A 16989-nucleotide genomic window follows, 5' to 3' on the forward strand; every position below is an offset into this window, starting at 1 on the left:
TGACACTGTAAAAATTCACGATTATATCAAAGTTCTACTATTTTATTCAGTGAAATAAGACAACTAGAGTACCACAGGAGTTTCATTTCTGTGGGGCTAACTTACCACTTACCTCACTAGTGAACATGGCACAGAAGTAATCACTACAGGCAGCCAGCACAATCCGATGGGCAGGGAAGTCTTTCTGCTCTACTCTCAATGTCACATCACAGAGGGTATTGCTCTTCCTGAGGGAGTTCATTGAATTGAGGATGGATTTAGCGTGAGTATTTGTCATTATGTCTTTGGGGGCCATAATGCCTCCCATAAAGCAGTGCGGAGAAAAAACAAAACGGGTCCTTGGATTCTGAAGCTACAAGAGAAAAAAAACAATGAGCATATTCAAAGAACTAGGGAAACTGAACATATTTAATTAGCTTTACAAATTAAGAACCTAAGAGGCTTCCCTCAGACCCAAACATACACAAGTTGAGGGCACTCCTATGCCTGGCATCACCACCACTATCTAGCCACTATCTAGTACATGTAAAGGTTCTCTCTTCTTTCTCTGAATTCCTCTATCAGGGAGTGTCCCTACCACTTGACATTTATTATGATCAATGCTGAAACGTAAGTAGAGATAAACAATATATGTCCTGTAAATCTTCACAAGGTTCTTGTCTCAAACGACAAATTGAAAATATAAAATTTCTTAAAGGTGTTATATCATTACTATTTAATATCCTTAAGTAGATAAGTATTTAGAGGCTGAGGATCCTGCTTTATATGCTTTCTATCCTAGAAGTTGCACAATGAATGTTTAGAATTTAATATAAGAAAAAGTGTGTATTCAACTTCAACTTAGAGCAAGAAAGGCCAGTCAGTAAAAATAAACTTTTTTTCTAAAGAAGTAGCCAAATAATTATGTCTGATGACTTTCAACTACATCTGGATTTCTTCTTAAAACGAAACTTCAGGCCAGGCCCAGTAGCTCACGCCTGTAATCCCAGCACTTTAGGAGGCTGAAGTGGGTGGATCAGTTGAGGTCAGGAGTTTGAGACCAGTCTGGCCAACATGGTGAAACCTAGTCTCCACTAAAAATACAAAAAAATAGCCAGGCGTGGTGACGCGTGCCTGTAATCCTAGCTACCAAGGAGGCTGAGGCACTAGAATCGCTTGAACCCAGGAGGTGGAGGTTGAATTGAGATGAGATCACACCACTGCACTCCAGCCTGGGAAACAGGGCGAGACTCTGTTGAATTGAGATGAGATCACACCACTGCACTCCAGCCTGGGAAACAGGGCGAGACTCTGTCTCAAAACAAAAAAAAAGAAAGAAACTTCAATTGACCTATTACCCTAACTGAATAGTGGAAACCACGCAAGTTATCGATGGACTTACACTTGCTTAAGATATTGAAGCTCCTCAACAAGAGGGTATTCCTACTCTACATCTGTAAATGTCCATTACTGTTAATGAATCAATATTGGAATCCAAAACTTTCTGAAATGATCCGGCGGAGGGGTGGGGGGACGGCAGGAAATCAAACTGTGGTCTCCAGAAGTTCGCAACTCACAATTAATTTTTCTTTTTTTTTTTAGACGGAGTCTTGCTCTGTTGCCCAGGCTGGAGTGCAGTGGCGCGATCTCCACTCACTGCAAGCTCCACCTCCCGGGTTCACACCATTCTCCAGCCTCAGCCTCCCGTTTAGCTGGGACTACAGGCGCCCGCCACCGCACCCGGCTAATTTCTTTGTATTTTTAGTAGAGGTGGAGTTTCACCGTGTTAGCCAGGATAGTCTCGATCTCCTGACCTCGTGATCCGCCTGTCTCGGCCTCCCAAAGTGCTGGGATTACAGGCGTGAGCCACCGCGCCCGGCCACAATTAATTTTTCAACAGGAAAAATGAGATCCTAAATTCTCATCTACTTCTGTTTATAGTTGGCATTTTACTCTATAAGCACTACAGATAATCCCTCCAACAACTCTGCATGACCCATTTTACAGAAAAGGGGGTGATTCATCAAAGCATATGTTTTTCAAAAAGACTTAAGTCAACTTAGTTTCAACTCTAGGGGTGTAAAAAGAGTCTGGAACAAATGTCCATTTACTGTGAAGAAGGCCTGGGGAGTATTTTATCGTTTCCGTGCCAAAATGACAGTCACCCTAGTGCAGAGTGACTGGCCTTCCTTCTAGGGGATTCCTGCCTCAACACTCCAAGTCTCAGCATATCCTTCATCCTCACCCTTCTGAAGTTACCTATTTTCTAGAACTTCCGTTAACATCTGAATAGAGGGATTCCAATTCGGGAGATTCGGGGAAGGAATGGGGTAGTAAATTCGGGAAAGGCTACATTCTAGAGAAGGAAACGAACTCCTTCCTTCTGATACCACGAGGCATATGACCGGCGCCGCCAGATGGAGGTATCGGAGGGGGGCAATTCAGGGGAGAGTTGAGAGGGCGACCGAGGCCAGATGCCCCGCACCCCCGCCAGCCTTCCTCCTCTCTCGGGCATGTCTCCCATTCCGCCTTACAGGGAGACCAAGGATGGGGGGTAGGGCCATAACCCGGAGTTGACGGACAGGAAGGGAAGGGCTCACTGCCATCACTTCCGCGCAACTCACCTCCGCACTCGAGCCCACACAGCAGCGCCGGGCCCGTCCCCAGCCTGTGGGGACGGAGTGGGGCGCGCGGCCAGCAGGCGGCTCAGGAAGAGCGGAAGAGCCGCCGCCGCCGCCCCGACCCGGAGGCTCTGGAGCCGTCCAGGTCTGGTCCCTGCGGCCGCGCGACGTGATGACGCAATGCAGCTGGAGACCGCCCTCCTCCCGCTCAAGTCTGCGTCACGTGAGGAGGTGGTGTCACGTGACCTGCCTGTACGCTGGTGCCGGGCCTCTGCACGTTGCTAGGAAGCCGAATTAGAAAAAGAAAAAGGTCGGGTGCGCAGGGATTGGTAGCTCACGCCTGTAATCCCGGCTCTTTGGCAGGCCGAGGCGAGCGAATTACCTGAGCTCCGGAGTTCCAGACCCGCCTGGGGAACACGGCAAAACCCCGTTTCTACAAAAAAAAAAAAAAATTAGCCCGGCGTGGTGGCCCCGCCTGTAGTCCCAGCTATTCGGGAGGCTGAGGCAGGAGGATCACTTGAGCCAGGCAGCAGAGGTTGCAGTGAGCCGGAGTAGTCACTGCACTCCAGCCTGGGCCACAGAATGAGACCCTGTTAAAAAAAAAAAAAAAAAAAAAAGTCCGGGCGTGGTGGCTCACGCCTATAATCCCTGCAATTTGGAAGGCGGAGGCGGGTGTATTGCCTGAGGTCAGGAATTTGAGACCAGCCTGGCCAACATGGTGAAACCCCATCTCTACTAAAAATACAAAAAAAATTAGCTGGGCATTGTCTCACGCGTCTGTAATCCCAGCTACTCAGGAGGCTAAGGCAGGAGAATCGCTAGAACCCGGGAGGCGGAGGTTGCAGTGAGCCAAGATCGCGCCGCTGCACTCGAGCCTGGGCGACCGACTGAAACGCCGTCTCCAAAAAAAGAAAGAAAAAACAAAAAAGGCCGGATGTTGTAGGGTCCGGCAGAGAGCCTGGGAATGTATCTACAGCTCGGCGACTGGCTGAACCTGAGTTCCTCCCTACTGCTCACGAGGCAGGGCAGACAGAGAGAATTCCAGCGCTTAATATGCCAAGCATCTGATTGCAGCAAGTATGTTTTACCTTCCAGGTACTGAGAAACTTTTTGACATCGAGAAAACCCACAGAGGCCTCAAATTTCTTCACGTCCATTGTCCACAATGGCCTTTTCGTGCCGAACAACGCTGCGGCGAGAATCCTCTGAGCCCTGCGACCCACAGACCTCAGTATATACTCTGCATCATAATGGGCCCTGTCATCACCACTGAATTGATTCTAAGGAAATTCTAATTGATTCAGTAAATTCTAATTGATTTTGGTGCACTTATCTTAGTGACTGAAAAGGCAAAGAGGTTAATTAGTTCAGCTTATCTGAATGTCTAGACAAATTGTGTTTGGTAATACTATTTTTCTCTGTGAGCCCTTTGATTCTTTTTCTCTTTTCTTTTCTTTTCTTTCTTTCTTTTTTTTTGAGACGGATTCTCGCTCTGTAGCCTAGGCTGGAATGCACTAGCGCGATCTCAGCTCACTGCAACCTGCGCCTCCCGGGTTCAAGCGATTCTTCTGCCTCAGCCTCCCGGAGTAGCTGGGACTACAGGCGCAGGGCACCACGCCGACTAATTTTTGTATTTTTAGTAGAGACGGTGTTTCGCCATCTTGGCCGGGCTGGTCTCGAATTCCTGACCTCGTGATCCGCCCGCCTTGGCCTCCTAAAGTGCTGGGATTACAGACGGAAGCCGCAGCGCCTGGCCCTCTGATTCTTAAGGATTCTAAAACCATAGCCAAGTGGGTAGCATTCTAAATTTACATTGTGTCCCCATCTTCCATATCATACCTTCCTGATCCAAAACTGTCCCTGACTTACATATTGTAGAGAAGAGTGCAAGATTGGTATAAAATTTATTGGGGGCATTTGGAAATATTCGTCGATTTTAATAAAATTTTGCTTCACATATACTCGTGCACATGTAAAACAATGTATGTACAAGATTGCTAACTGCAGCATTGTTTGTAGATTAGATTGACAACAACCTTAAATGTCCATTAGTAGGGGACTGATTCAGTAAAGTATAGTACATCCATAAAATCCAATACCATGAAGCTGTGAACAATGTATATACTCTATTATTGGTGCAAAAAAGGTGGAAGATATATTCATATTTACACGTGTATGTGTAAACTGTATTTGACAAGACAAAATAAAGTGGTCACATTGGTTTCTTTGGGGAAAGGAACTGTCTGGTTGTGAGACAGGGTGGGAAGGAGATTTTTGCCCTTTATAATTTAGTTTGCCTTTTGAATTTTGCATCATGTGAATTAAAAATAATGTTCAGAGCCTGGTGCGGTGGTGTGCACCAGTTGTCCTATCTACTTTGGAGACTGAAGCGGGAAGATTGCTTGAGCCCCGAAGTTCGTGACCAGCCTGGGCAACATAGCAAGACCACGCCTCAAAATATATTTATATGTTCAATTTTTTTGAAAAGTAAAAATAGGCTGGGCACAGTGGCTCATGTCTGTAATCCTAACACCTTGGGAGGCCGAGGCGGGTGCATCACCTGAGGTCAGGAGTACCAGACCAGCCTGGGCAACATGGCAAAACCCCATCTCTACTAAAAATAAAAAAATTAGCCGGTCATGGTGGCGTGAGCCTGAAATCCCAGCTACTCCGGAGGCCAAGGCCAGATAATCGCTTGAACCTGGGGAGCAGAGGTTGCAGTGAGTTGAGGTCACCCCACTGCACTCCAGCCTGGGCAACAGGGCAAGACTCCATCTCAGATAAATAAATTAATTAAATAAAATGAAAAGTAAAAATACTTCCTTGTTTTCAGGATGTAAAATAGTACTTTAATGATATTGCCTAATTCCTGGCAGCTAAATTAAGGATTTTTCCAAATATGAAAAGGCACTTAATAAAAGAAACTTTGTTTAGAGTATGCCCACTCCTTTTATTCACAAAATAAAAGATGAAGCTGTTAGCAAGAATATCACACCAAAGGAACTAGTTCAGACTTCTGACTTTTTTCTTCTTCTTTTTTCTCTTTTTAATATTTGTGTGTACATAGTAGGTGTATATATTTAGGGGGTACAAGAGGGATTTTGATACAGGCATGTAATGTGTACGAATCACGTCATAGAAAGTTGGGTATCCATCCCCTCAAGCGTTTATCCTTGTGTTACAAATAATCCAAGTATACTTTTAGTCATTTTAAAATGTACAATTCAATTATTATTGACTGTACTCACCCTGTTCTATCAAATACTAGATCTTATTCATTCTTGCTACTTTTTTGGTACCCATTACCCTCCCCACCTTCACCCAGCCCTCACTGTCCTTCCCAGCCTCTGGTAATCATCCTTCTACCTTCTGTCTCCATGAGTTTGAATGGTTTGATTTTTAGATCCCACAAATAAGTGAGAACATGCTATGTTTGTCTTTCTGTGCCTGGTTTATTTCACTTAATGACCTTCAGTTTGATCCATGTTGTTGCAAATGGCAGAATCTCATTCTTTTTAATGACTGAATAGTACTCCATCATGAGTAAGTACCACATTTTCTTTATCCATTCATCTAACCTAAGTTGATGGACACTTAGGTTGCTTCCAAATCTTAGTGAACATGCTGCAACAAACATGGGAGTGCAGATATCTCTACAACACACTGATTTACTGTATTTCTTTTTTTTTTTTTGAGACAGGGTCTAGCTCTGTTGCCCAGGCTGGAGTGTGGTGGTGCTCTCTCAGCTCACTGCAACCTCCGCCTCCCAGGTTCAAGCAATTTTTCTGCCTCAGCCTCTCAAGTAGCTGGGACTACAGGTGCGCACTACCACGCCTGCTAATTTTTGTATTTTTAGTAGAGACAAGGTTTCACGTATTGGCCAGGCTGGTCTTGAACTCCTGACCTCGTGATCCACCCACCTCAGCCTCCCAAAGTGCTGGGATTACAGGCATGAGCAACCACACACAGCTGATTTACTTTCTTTTGGGTATATACACAGTAGTGGGATTGCTGGATTGTATGGTAGTTCTAGGTTTAGTTTTTTGAGGAGCCTCCAAACTGTTCTCCATAGTAGTTGCACTAATTTACATTTCCACCAATAGTGTACAAGGGTTCCCTTTTCTCCATATTGTTGCCAGCATTTGTTATTGCCTGACTTCTGGATAAAAGCCATTTTAACTGGGATGAGATGATACCTCATGTAATTTTGATTTGCATTTCTCTGATTAATGATGTTGAGCACCTCTTCACATGCCTGTTTGCCATTTTTATGTCTTTTTTTGAGAAATGTCTAAATATTTTGCCCACTTCTATTTTTTAAATATTTATTTATTTATTTATTTTGAGACAGGGTGTTATTCTGTCACCCAGACTGGAGTGCAGTGGTATGATCTCGGTTCACTCGGTGCAAGTATTTTGTTGAGAATGTTTGCATCAATATTCATCAGATATGTTGGCCTGTAGTTTTTTTTGTTTTTTTTTTTTTTTTTTGATGTGTCTTTGTCTGGTTTTGGTATCAGGGTAATACTGGCCTTGTAGAATGAATTTGGAAGTATTCCCTCCTCCTCTATTTTTTGGAACAGTTTGAGTAGGATAGGTATTACTCTCATTACAAATGTTTGGTAGAATTCATCAGTGAAGCCATCAGGTCCCAGGCTTTTCTTTACTGACAGACTTTTTATTACAGATTTGATCTTGTTACTTCTTACTTGTCTGTCCAGGTTTTGGATTTCTTCATGGTTCAATCTTGGTAAGTTTTATGTGTCTAGGAATTTATCCATTTCTTCTAGGTTTTCCAATTTATTGGCGTATAGTTGCTCATAGTAGCCCTTTTTTTGTTGTTGTTGATCTTTTGTATTGTTTTCTTCATTTCAAATTTACTTATTTCTGCTCTCATTGTTATTATTTCTTTTCTTCTACTAATTTTGGGCTCTGTTTGCTCTTGCTTTTCTAATTCTTTAAGATGCATCGTTAGGTTTTTCATTTGAAGTTTTTCTTCTTTTTTGATGTAGGCACTTTTAGCTATAAATTTCCTTCTTAATACTGCTTTCACCATATCCTATAAGTTTTGGCATATTATCCTTCCATTATCATTTAATAAATTTTTCAATTTCCTTCTTAATTTCTTCATTGACCCACTGGTCATTCAGGAGCATGTTGTTTGATTTCCATGTGTTTATATAATCTCCCAAACTCCTCTTGTTATTGATTTCTAGTTTTATTCCATTGTGGTCAGAGAAGTTGCTTCATATTATTTCAATTTTTTTGAATCTTTTAAGACTTGTTTTGTGATCTAACATATGGTCTGTCCTTGAGAATGATCCATATGCTGAGGATAAGAATGTGTGTTCTGCAGCCACTGGATGAAATGTTCTGTAAATATCTATTAGGTTAATTTATTCTATAGTGCAGATTAAGTTCAATGTTTCTTTGTTGGTATGCTGTCTGGGAGATCTGTCCAGTACTGAAAGCGGAATGTTGAAGTCTTCAGCTATTGTTGTGTTGGGGCCTATCTCTGGCTTTAGCTCTAATAATATTTGCTTTATATGCCTGGGTACTTCAGTGTTAGATGCACATATGTTTACAAGCATTATATCCTCTTACTGAATTGTCCTGTTTATCATTATATAATGATCTTCTTTGTCTCTTCTTGTTTTTATCTTAAAATCTATTTTATGTGATACAAGTATAGCTACTCCTGCTCAAGTTTCTATTGGCATGGAGTATTTTTTATCCCATTATTTTTAGTCTCTGTGTCTCTTTATAGGTGAAGTGTGCTTTCCGTAGGCAACAGATCATTGGGTCTTGTTTTTTCATCCATTCAGCCACTCTATGTCTTTGATTGAAGAGTTTATTCATTTACATTTAATGTTGTTATTGATAGGTAGAGACTTACTCCTGCTGTTTTATTATTTGTTTTCTGGTCTTCTCTTCCTTCTTTCCTTCCTTCCTGTCTTTCTTTCAGTGAAGGTGATTTTCTCTGGTGGTATGCTTAATGTCTTGCTTTTTATCTTTTGTGTATTCATTGTATGTTTTCAGTTTGAGGTTACCACAAAGCTTGCAAATACCATATTCTAACCCATTATTTTAAACTGATGATGACTTAACACTTATTGCATAAACATGCAAAAACTAGTAAAAACTCTACATTTTTTCATCCCACAATCTCTTTAACTTTTTGTTGTTTTCCTTTATGTCTTATTGTACTATCCATATCTTGAAAGTTGTTGTAGTTATTATTTTGGATTGATTCATCATTTAGCCTTTCTACTTAAGAGTAGTTTACACACCACAATTACAGTGTTATACTGTTTTTCTGTGTTCTATTACCAGTGAGTTTTATACCTGCAGATGATTTCTTCTTGCTCATTCACATCCTTTTCTTTCAGATTGAAGAATTCCCTTTAGCATTTCTTGTAGGACGGTCTGGTGTTGATGAAATCCCTCAATTTTTGTTTGTCTGGGGAGGCCTTTATTTTTCCTTCATGCTTGAAGGATGTTTTTGCCAGATATGCTATTCTAGAGTAATTTTTTTTCCTTTAGCACTTTAAATATGTCATGCCATGCTCTCCTGGAGTGTAAGGTTTCTACTGAAAAGTCTGCTGCCAGATGTATTGGAACCACACTGTATGTTGTTTCTTTTCTCTTGCTGCTTTTAGGATTCTTTCTTTATCCTTGACCTTTGGGAGTTTGATTATTAAATGTCTTGAGTTAGTCTTTGGGTTAAATCTGCTTGGTGTTCTATAACCTTCTTGTACTTGAATGCTGGTATCATTCTCTAGGTTTGAGAAGTTCTCTAATATTATTCCTTTGAATAAACTTTCTAACCCTATCTTTTTCTCTACCTCCTCTTTAACGCCAATAACTCTTAGAATTGCCCTTTTGAGGCTATTTTCTAGATCTTGTAGGCATGCTTCATTTTTTTTCTTTTTTCTTTTGGTTCCTCTGTGTATTTTCTTTCTTTTTCCTTTTTTTAATTTTCTTTTCTTTCTTTGAGATGGATTCTCACTCTGTTGCCAGGCTGGAGTACAATGGCATGATCTTGGCTTACAGCAACCTCTGTCTCCCAGGTTCAAGTGATTCTCCTGCCTCAGCCTTCCGAGTAGCTGGGACTACAGGCACGCACCACCATGCCCAGCTAATTTTTGTGTTTGTAGTACAGACGGGGTTTCACCATGTTGGCCAGGAGGGTCTCGGTCTCCTGACCTCATGATCCACCCGCCATGGCCTCCCAAAGTGCTGGAATTACAGGCATGAGCCACCACACCCGGCCTGACTGTGTATTTTCAAACAGCCTGTCTTCAAGCTCAGTAATTCTTTCTTCTGCTATTAAGAGACACTGATATATTCTTCAGCATGTCAATTGCAATTTTCAGCTCTAGAATATCTGGTTGATTCTTTTTAATACTTTTAATCTCTTTGTTAAATTTATCTGATAGAATTCTGAATTCCTTCTCTGTGTTATCTTGAATTTCTTAGCATTTCCTCAAAACAGCTATTTTGAACTCTCTGTCTGAAAGGTCATGTATCTCTTTTTCTCCAGAATTGGTCCCTGGTGGCTTACTTAGTTCATTTGGTGAGGTTATGTTTTCCTGGATGGTGCTGATGCTTGTCAATGTTTCTCAGTGTTTGGGCATTAACAAGTTAGGTATTTATTATAATCTTCACTGGAAAACCTTCTTGGGGAGGCTTTCCAAGTATTTTAAGGGACTTGGACCCCAAGCCCAGTAATTCTGTGTTTTTTGCAGACTCATAGAGGTACTGCCTTGGTGTTCTTCCATAAGACCCAGAAAAATTCTCTGGATTATCAGGCAGAGACTCTTGTTCTTTTCCCTAACTTTCTCCCAAATAAACAGAGTATCTCTCTGTGTGCCGAACCACCTGGAACTGGGGGTGTGGTGATGCAAGGACCCTGTGGCCATCACCATTGGGACTGTGCTTGGTCAGACCTGAAGCCAGTCCAGCACTAAGTCTTTTCCAAGGCCCTTCCCTTCAGGGCAGTGAGCTTCCCCAGGCACCAAGTGTGTCCAGAGATGCTGTCTGGGAGCCAGGGACTAGAGTTCAAAACCTCAGCAGTTTACTTGATGTTTATTCTGCTGCAGCTAGGTTGGCACTCAACCACAATACAAAATCCTCACTCTTCTCTCCGCTTTACACAGGCATAGGAGCTTCTCCCTGTGGCCACCACAACCAACACTCCATGGGTTCTTTCAGGCCACCACCCATGTTCACTTAAAGCCCAAGGACTCTTCCATCTGCTTGTGGTAAATGCTGCCAGGCCTGGGACTCACCCTTCAGGGTGGTGTGCTCCATTCTGGCCCAGGGCAGGTCCAGAAATATTGTTCAAGAGCCTAGGCCTGGACCTGCGGACCCCAAAAGGCTGCTTGTTGCTCTGCCCCACTGTGCCTGAGCTAGTACCTAAGGTGTATGACAAAGTCCCTTTACTTTTCCCTCTGCTGTTTCTCAAGCAGAAGGAGTCTTTCACTGTAGCCATCACAGCTTGGGATGTGCTGGGTCACACCTGAAATCAGCACATCTCAGAGCCCAAGGCCCACAGTGTACTCCCTGGACATCACTGCTGGTTATTCAAAGCCCAAGGGCTCTTTAGTCAGCAGGTAATCAATCTTGCCAGGACTGGGTCCTTTCTTTCAAGGAAGTGGGTTTCCTTTTCACCCAGAGTCTGGCTAGAAATGTCCCTCAGGAGCTAGGGTCTCATGGGGGCCTCACAGCTCTGCCTGGTGCCCTAACCTACTGTGCTCAGCTGGTATCTAAGATGCAAGGCAAAGTCCTCTTTACTCTTTGCTCTTCTCTCCTTAAGCAGAAAGAAGGAGTCCCTTTTATTGCTGGAAGCTGCAATGAAGCAAGGGAGGGATGGCGCAAGCAATCCCTTAGCGGCTATAGATATTGTCTCCTTAGGTCACGTGCCACACTAGTCCACTGGCTCTGAGCTCAGCCCAGCACTAAGGACTGCCTAGGGATTGTAGTCCTCATGTCCTAGACTGTCTTTCAAGTTTACCTAGAACCACAGAGCACTTCAGCTCACGGTGGTGAGGCTTGCAAAGAAGCTCAAGTTCTAACTGCTGGGATGGGTGATTCTCTTCTGGTTCAGGCTAGTCCAAATGCTCCCTCTGTACATGGGCACTGGCTGAGCCCTGCATGGTTTTATTCCCCACTGTGACAGGGCAGCACTAGTTCAATGTACGGTCTCCTGGTTGCTGTGTTCTCCCTTCCCCAAGTGCAGATTCCGTCTCCATGTTGCATGGCTACTGCTGGGGGATGGAGGGTGACGTTGGCAATTCAAGACTGTCTGTCTTGCCTTCCTCAATGCCTCTTACAGCAATATGTAGTTAAAACCAGGTACAGCAATTGCTCACCTGATTTTCCGTTCTTGTGAGTGCTTTTCCGTGTGCAGATATTGGTTAAAATTTGGTGTTCTGGCCGGGCACAGTGGCTCATGCCTGTAAGCCCAGCACTTTGGGAGACTGAGGTGGGTGGATCACGAGATCAGGAGTTCAAGACCAGCCTGGCCAAATGGTGAAACCCCGTCTCTAACAAAAGCACAAAAAAATAAAATTAGCTGAGCACGGTGGCAGGCGCCCATAATCCCAGCTGCTTGGGAGGCTGAGGCAGGAGAATCGCTTGAACTCGGAGGGCAGAGGTTGCAGTGAGCCGAGATGGCACCACTGCACTCCAGCCTGGGCGACAGAATGAGACTTTGTCTCAAAAAAAAAAAAAAAAATTTGGTGTTCTGAGGGGAGGAATGGTATAGACTTCTATTCCGCCATCTTGCTTCACCTCCTTCTCCTGACTCTTGTTTCCTTCAGGGTTACAGTCCTGGCATATATTTGGGTCTTTCTCTCACAGGACACTATCCTTCCCATACAAGAATATTCCCAGTCATTTGGATATCCGACCCAATACTCCACATCCCAGAATTCTGAGTTTCTTAGGTCTATTCTGGAGGGGTGGGTCTGGATCAGGTGTCAGTCAGGTTCTATACATCATCTTGCCTTTATGGTTTGGACATTTGGTGTGATTCTGAGAGTTCATAGCTACTGAAGTGAGGGAAAATGGAGTTTTCCTTGGAACTCTAGATCAAGTACATAGAGTGTAGATGGAATCTGCAAACCCACCAGGCAAAGTACATTGCATTTTTGTACTACCAGAGTATGGCAGACATGAGGATGCACCTCTCAGTTACTCACTGGGTGTAATCCAAGCAGTGCCTCTGTTGCTGCTTAGGACTTCATTCCCTGAATTTGCACCCAGGCCAAGGTTATGCCCCCCAAAGGCTGCTGAGATATGCAGACAAACCCATTTCAGGGGAGATGGAGAGCTGAGATATGCAGACAAACCCATTTCAGGGGAGATGGGACTCCTTTGTCAGTGAAGGGACTTGTCAACAGATCAAGGACCTCCCCGAAACAACTTTGCTGAACCTTCCTCAGATTGCAAGGCAGCTTAGAACACTGTTCCCTATTCTCTTTTCCTCAAGGTCTAATGGGTGTCCCAGTCTTCTCTGGGCCCCTTCCTATTCTTTACATGTAAGCATTTCCCCTAATAAAATATATGCACATTTAATTTCATCTTAGCAAGTGCTTTCCTGAGAACTAGACTAACACACAGGACATGTGAGAATTTCTTTAGGTCCTATTCATTTGCAATAATCCAAATTTACTAATGTTCCCAAAGTTATATTTTTTAAAAATTAAAAATGGATGGTATATTAGTCTGTTCTCTGGCTGCTAACAAAGATATTCCCCAGACTGGATAATTTATAAAGGAAAAAAAGTTTTTTTGGAGATGGAATCTTGCTCTGTTGCCCAGGCTGGACTGCAGTGGTGCAATCTCAGCTCCCTGCAACCTCCACCTCCCAGGTTCAAGCAATTCTCCTGCCTCATCCTCCCACGTAGCTGGGATTACAGGCATGAGCCACCATGCCTGGCTGGTTTTTGTTTGTTTGTTTGTTTGAGACGGAGTCTCACTCTGTCACCCAGGTTGGAGTGCAGGATGTAATCTTGGCTCACTGCAACCTCTGCCTCCCAGGTTCAAGTGATTTCTTGTGACTCAGCCTCCTAAGTAGCTGAGATTACAGGTGTCTGCCACCACACTCAGCTAATTTTTTTGTATTTTTAGTAGAGATGGGGTTTCACCATGTTAGCAAGGCTGTTCTTAAACTCCTGACCTCAAATGATCCACTCACCTCGGCCTCCCAAAGTGCTGGGATTATAGGCTTGAGCCACTGCGCCTGGCCAGCCTGGCTGATTTTTGTATTTTTAGTGGAGATGGGGTTTCAGCATGTTGGCCAGGCTGGTACTGAACTCCTGACCTCAAGTGATCCACCCACCTCGGCATCCCAACGTGTTGGGATTATAGGCATGAGCCACCGTGCCCAGCCAGGAAAGAGGTTTAATTGACTCACATTTCAGCATTCCTGGGGAAGCCTAGGGAAACTTACAATCGTGGTGGAAGGGGAAGCAAACACATCCTTCTTCACATGGCGATGGCAAGAAGTGCCAAGTAAAAGGGGGAAAACCCCTTATAAAACCATCAGGTCTCGTGGGAATTCACTCACTCTCATGAGAACAGCATGAGGGTAACCACCCCTATGATTAAATTACCTCCCACTAGATCCATCCCACAACACATGGGGACTATGGGAACTACAATTCAAAACGAGATTTGGGTGAGGACACAGCCAAACCGTATCAGTCAATAGAAAACACACACACACACACACACACACACACACACACACACACCACCCCCCTCAAATTAAAAAAAAAAAGAAAATATTTTTTAAAAAGAAAATGGGGAGTCGAGCCAGCGTCGCCGCGATGGTGTTGTTGGAGAGCGAGCAGTTCCTGACGGAGCTGACCAGACTTTTCCAGAAGTGCCGGACGTCGGGCAGCGTCTATATCACCTTGAAGAAGTATGACGGCCGAACCAAACCCATTCCAAAGAAAGGTACTGTGGAAGGCTTTGAGCCCGCAGACAACAAGTGTCTGTTAAGAGCTACCGATGGGAAAAAGAAGATCAGCACTGTGGTGAGCTCCAAGGAAGTGAATAAGCTTCAGATGGCTTATTCAAACCTACTGAGAGCTAACATGGATGGGCTGAAGAAGAGAGACAAAAAGAACAAAACTAAGAAGACCAAAGCAGCAGCGGCGGCAGCAGCAGCGGCAGTAGCAGCAGCAGCAGCACCTGCCACAGCAGCAACACCAGCAACACTAGCAACACTAGCAACACCAGCAGCAACAGCAGCACAGTAAAGGGCACAAATTTCCTGCTTTCACCAATTAACCACTGAATTGCTATTTTTTCCTTTTGGCCACATAGCTAGGTTTCTGGTTCTCCCACAGTAGGTGTTTTCACATAAGATTAGGGTCCTTTTGGAAAGAACAGTTGCAGTGTTTATAGGGTAGTTGTGGTAAGAATCTAGTTTATTTTGCATTTGGCTAATTGGTCTGTGTTGCATGGTTATATTCTCTTGGATTATGGATTAAAAGTTTCTGTAGACATCTCTGTGAAAAGCAAGCTATCATTAAACATGTCTGTTTATCAAAAAAAAAAAAAAAAAAAAAAAAGAAAATGGATGACTTATAGAGATAAGTTAGGCTCTCCCCTAGTTTTTGATTTAGTGATAGGAAAAGGGGTAAAATCAGATTCTTAGCTTTTATTCTTCACCTTTCTTTAATCCAAGTTCGTCAGTGTTTTTGGTATTTGTTCTGTAATGCCTAGCACATAACAGGTCCTCAAGTATTTAGAAAGTAAGTGAATGAACCAGAAGTATGCAATTAGAGAAAGAAGGTAATAGTTACTTGCTGCTAGTTAGCAGTCTGACAAAAGCAAGGGAAGATGTTGAAAACAGGAGCAAAAGGAATTGTTAAGTGACCTGAGTCTTTATAACATGGGCTTTAAATGAGAATGACCTGGATTCAGATACTGGCTCCAATCTTGTCCCTCACCTTAGGAAAAATTATTAGTTTCCTGGAGGGATCTGAATTTGCAGCCACTAGTATTGAACTGGAAGGAAACCTAGATATCACACCTGATATAACTCCATCCATTTTCTAGATGAGGCAATAAGCAGATCCATAGCAGCTGAAATCCAGTGTGGTCCTCAAACCTGTTAGGTGCTAGGCACTATGGAATAAGTAAATGACAGAAACACTGATGAACTGTCATTAAAGAAAGGCCGAGGTGGGCAGATCACTTGAGGTCAGGAGTTTGAGACCAGCCCCCGGCCAACATGGTGAAACCCCATCTCTACTAAAAATACAAAAATTAGCTGGGCTTTGTGGCATGTGCCTGTAATCCCAGCTACTTGGGAGGCTGAGGCAGGAGAATCACTTGAACCCCAGTGAGCCAGGTTGCAGTGAGCCAAGATTGCACCATGGCACTCCAGCCTGGGTAACAGAGTGAGACTCTGTCTCAAAAAAGAAAAAAAAAAAAAGGCCAAGAATGAAAGCTGAGAATCTGATTCTATCCCTTTCCTATTAGTGAATGAAGAACTAAGGGAAAGACTTATTTTCTACCTACACTTACTATGTATTCCACAGAGTCAACGATATAAAATGACATACTAAAAGTACCAAATAGGTGCTCAATAAATGTTCTCTCTTAGATCCTCTTTCCCTGATCTCGTCTAGTATGGGAAAATGAAGAAACACACATTAGGTTGTTTTTAAATTTATTTTATTTTATGTTTTTAAGAGATAGGCTCTTGCTCTGTCACCCAGACTAGAGTGCAGTGGTATAGTAACAGCTCACTGCAGCCTCCAACTCCTGGACTCGCGCAATCCTCCCACACACACTAAGTCTTCTGAAGGGCTATGGACCTCATTTCCTCATCTAGAACATGGAGTTGGATCAGATACGATCCCTAGGTTTCCTTCCATTTCTTATACGAGCGGCTGCAAACTCAGATGCCTGCAGGGGCCAGCAGATGACTGCACTGAGACCATCATTCTAGGTAGGGACCATGATGAACTGGAGAGCACCAGCCTTCTATAAAGGACATACATAGCTGCCTTTGAGCCACCGTTGATGATTCTCACTGTGCAAGGCCAAACATGTCTATGGATGTTTTTGATGTACAGGTCATCAGTTTGTGACTTCTGCCAACAGTTCCTTAAGCATTTTTTAAGACTTAAAATGGTTTTGGATTAAACATATAAAACACTCATGTATAAAGGCATAAGTATCACATGATCCTAGGCACAAGGATCACACATGTGGTCACCACCTAACTTCAAATAACATAAACTTTAAAGATTCTTAGTCCTTCAGAGGTAAACATTATTCTGAATTAACATTCCCTCTTTAAAGTTTTTATCATGTTTGTATCCTTAAACCTATCATTAATTTAGCAAGTTTCTTAATTTTA

The 16989-nt window shown here is 43.2% G+C and overlaps 2 protein-coding genes across 2 annotated transcripts in view; one reads left to right on the forward strand and one right to left on the reverse strand.

Annotated features, from left to right (window-relative positions):
• The window catches only part of KLHL12 (kelch like family member 12), a 41729-nt gene extending 38940 nt beyond the window's left edge, over window positions 1-2789 (reverse strand). The window contains exons 1-2 of the mRNA XM_023186888.3: window positions 2604-2789; window positions 113-352 (exon numbers count right to left, since the gene is read on the reverse strand). Of these exons, the coding sequence (XP_023042656.1) occupies window positions 113-307 (195 nt within the window). The 5' untranslated portion in view covers window positions 308-352; window positions 2604-2789. The remainder of the gene's footprint in view (window positions 1-112; window positions 353-2603) is intronic.
• An 11629-nt stretch (window positions 2790-14418) lies between these two features.
• Window positions 14419-15187, forward strand: LOC111522804 (signal recognition particle 14 kDa protein). Its single transcript, XM_023187017.3, has one exon. It carries the CDS (start codon window positions 14438-14440, stop codon window positions 14870-14872), a length of 435 nt encoding a protein of 144 aa, XP_023042785.2. The 5' UTR covers window positions 14419-14437; the 3' UTR covers window positions 14873-15187.
• The last annotated feature ends 1802 nt before the right edge of the window (window positions 15188-16989 follow it).

The sequence above is a fragment of the Piliocolobus tephrosceles genome, chromosome 1, assembly GCF_002776525.5.
Source record: "Piliocolobus tephrosceles isolate RC106 chromosome 1, ASM277652v3, whole genome shotgun sequence".
NCBI lineage: Eukaryota > Metazoa > Chordata > Mammalia > Primates > Cercopithecidae > Piliocolobus > Piliocolobus tephrosceles.

Bases quoted from the DNA above. Each gene is read 5' to 3' on its own strand.
- LOC111522804 (XM_023187017.3), top strand. From the start codon at position 14,438: ATGGTGTTGTTGGAGAGCGAGCAGTTCCTGACGGAGCTGACCAGACTT.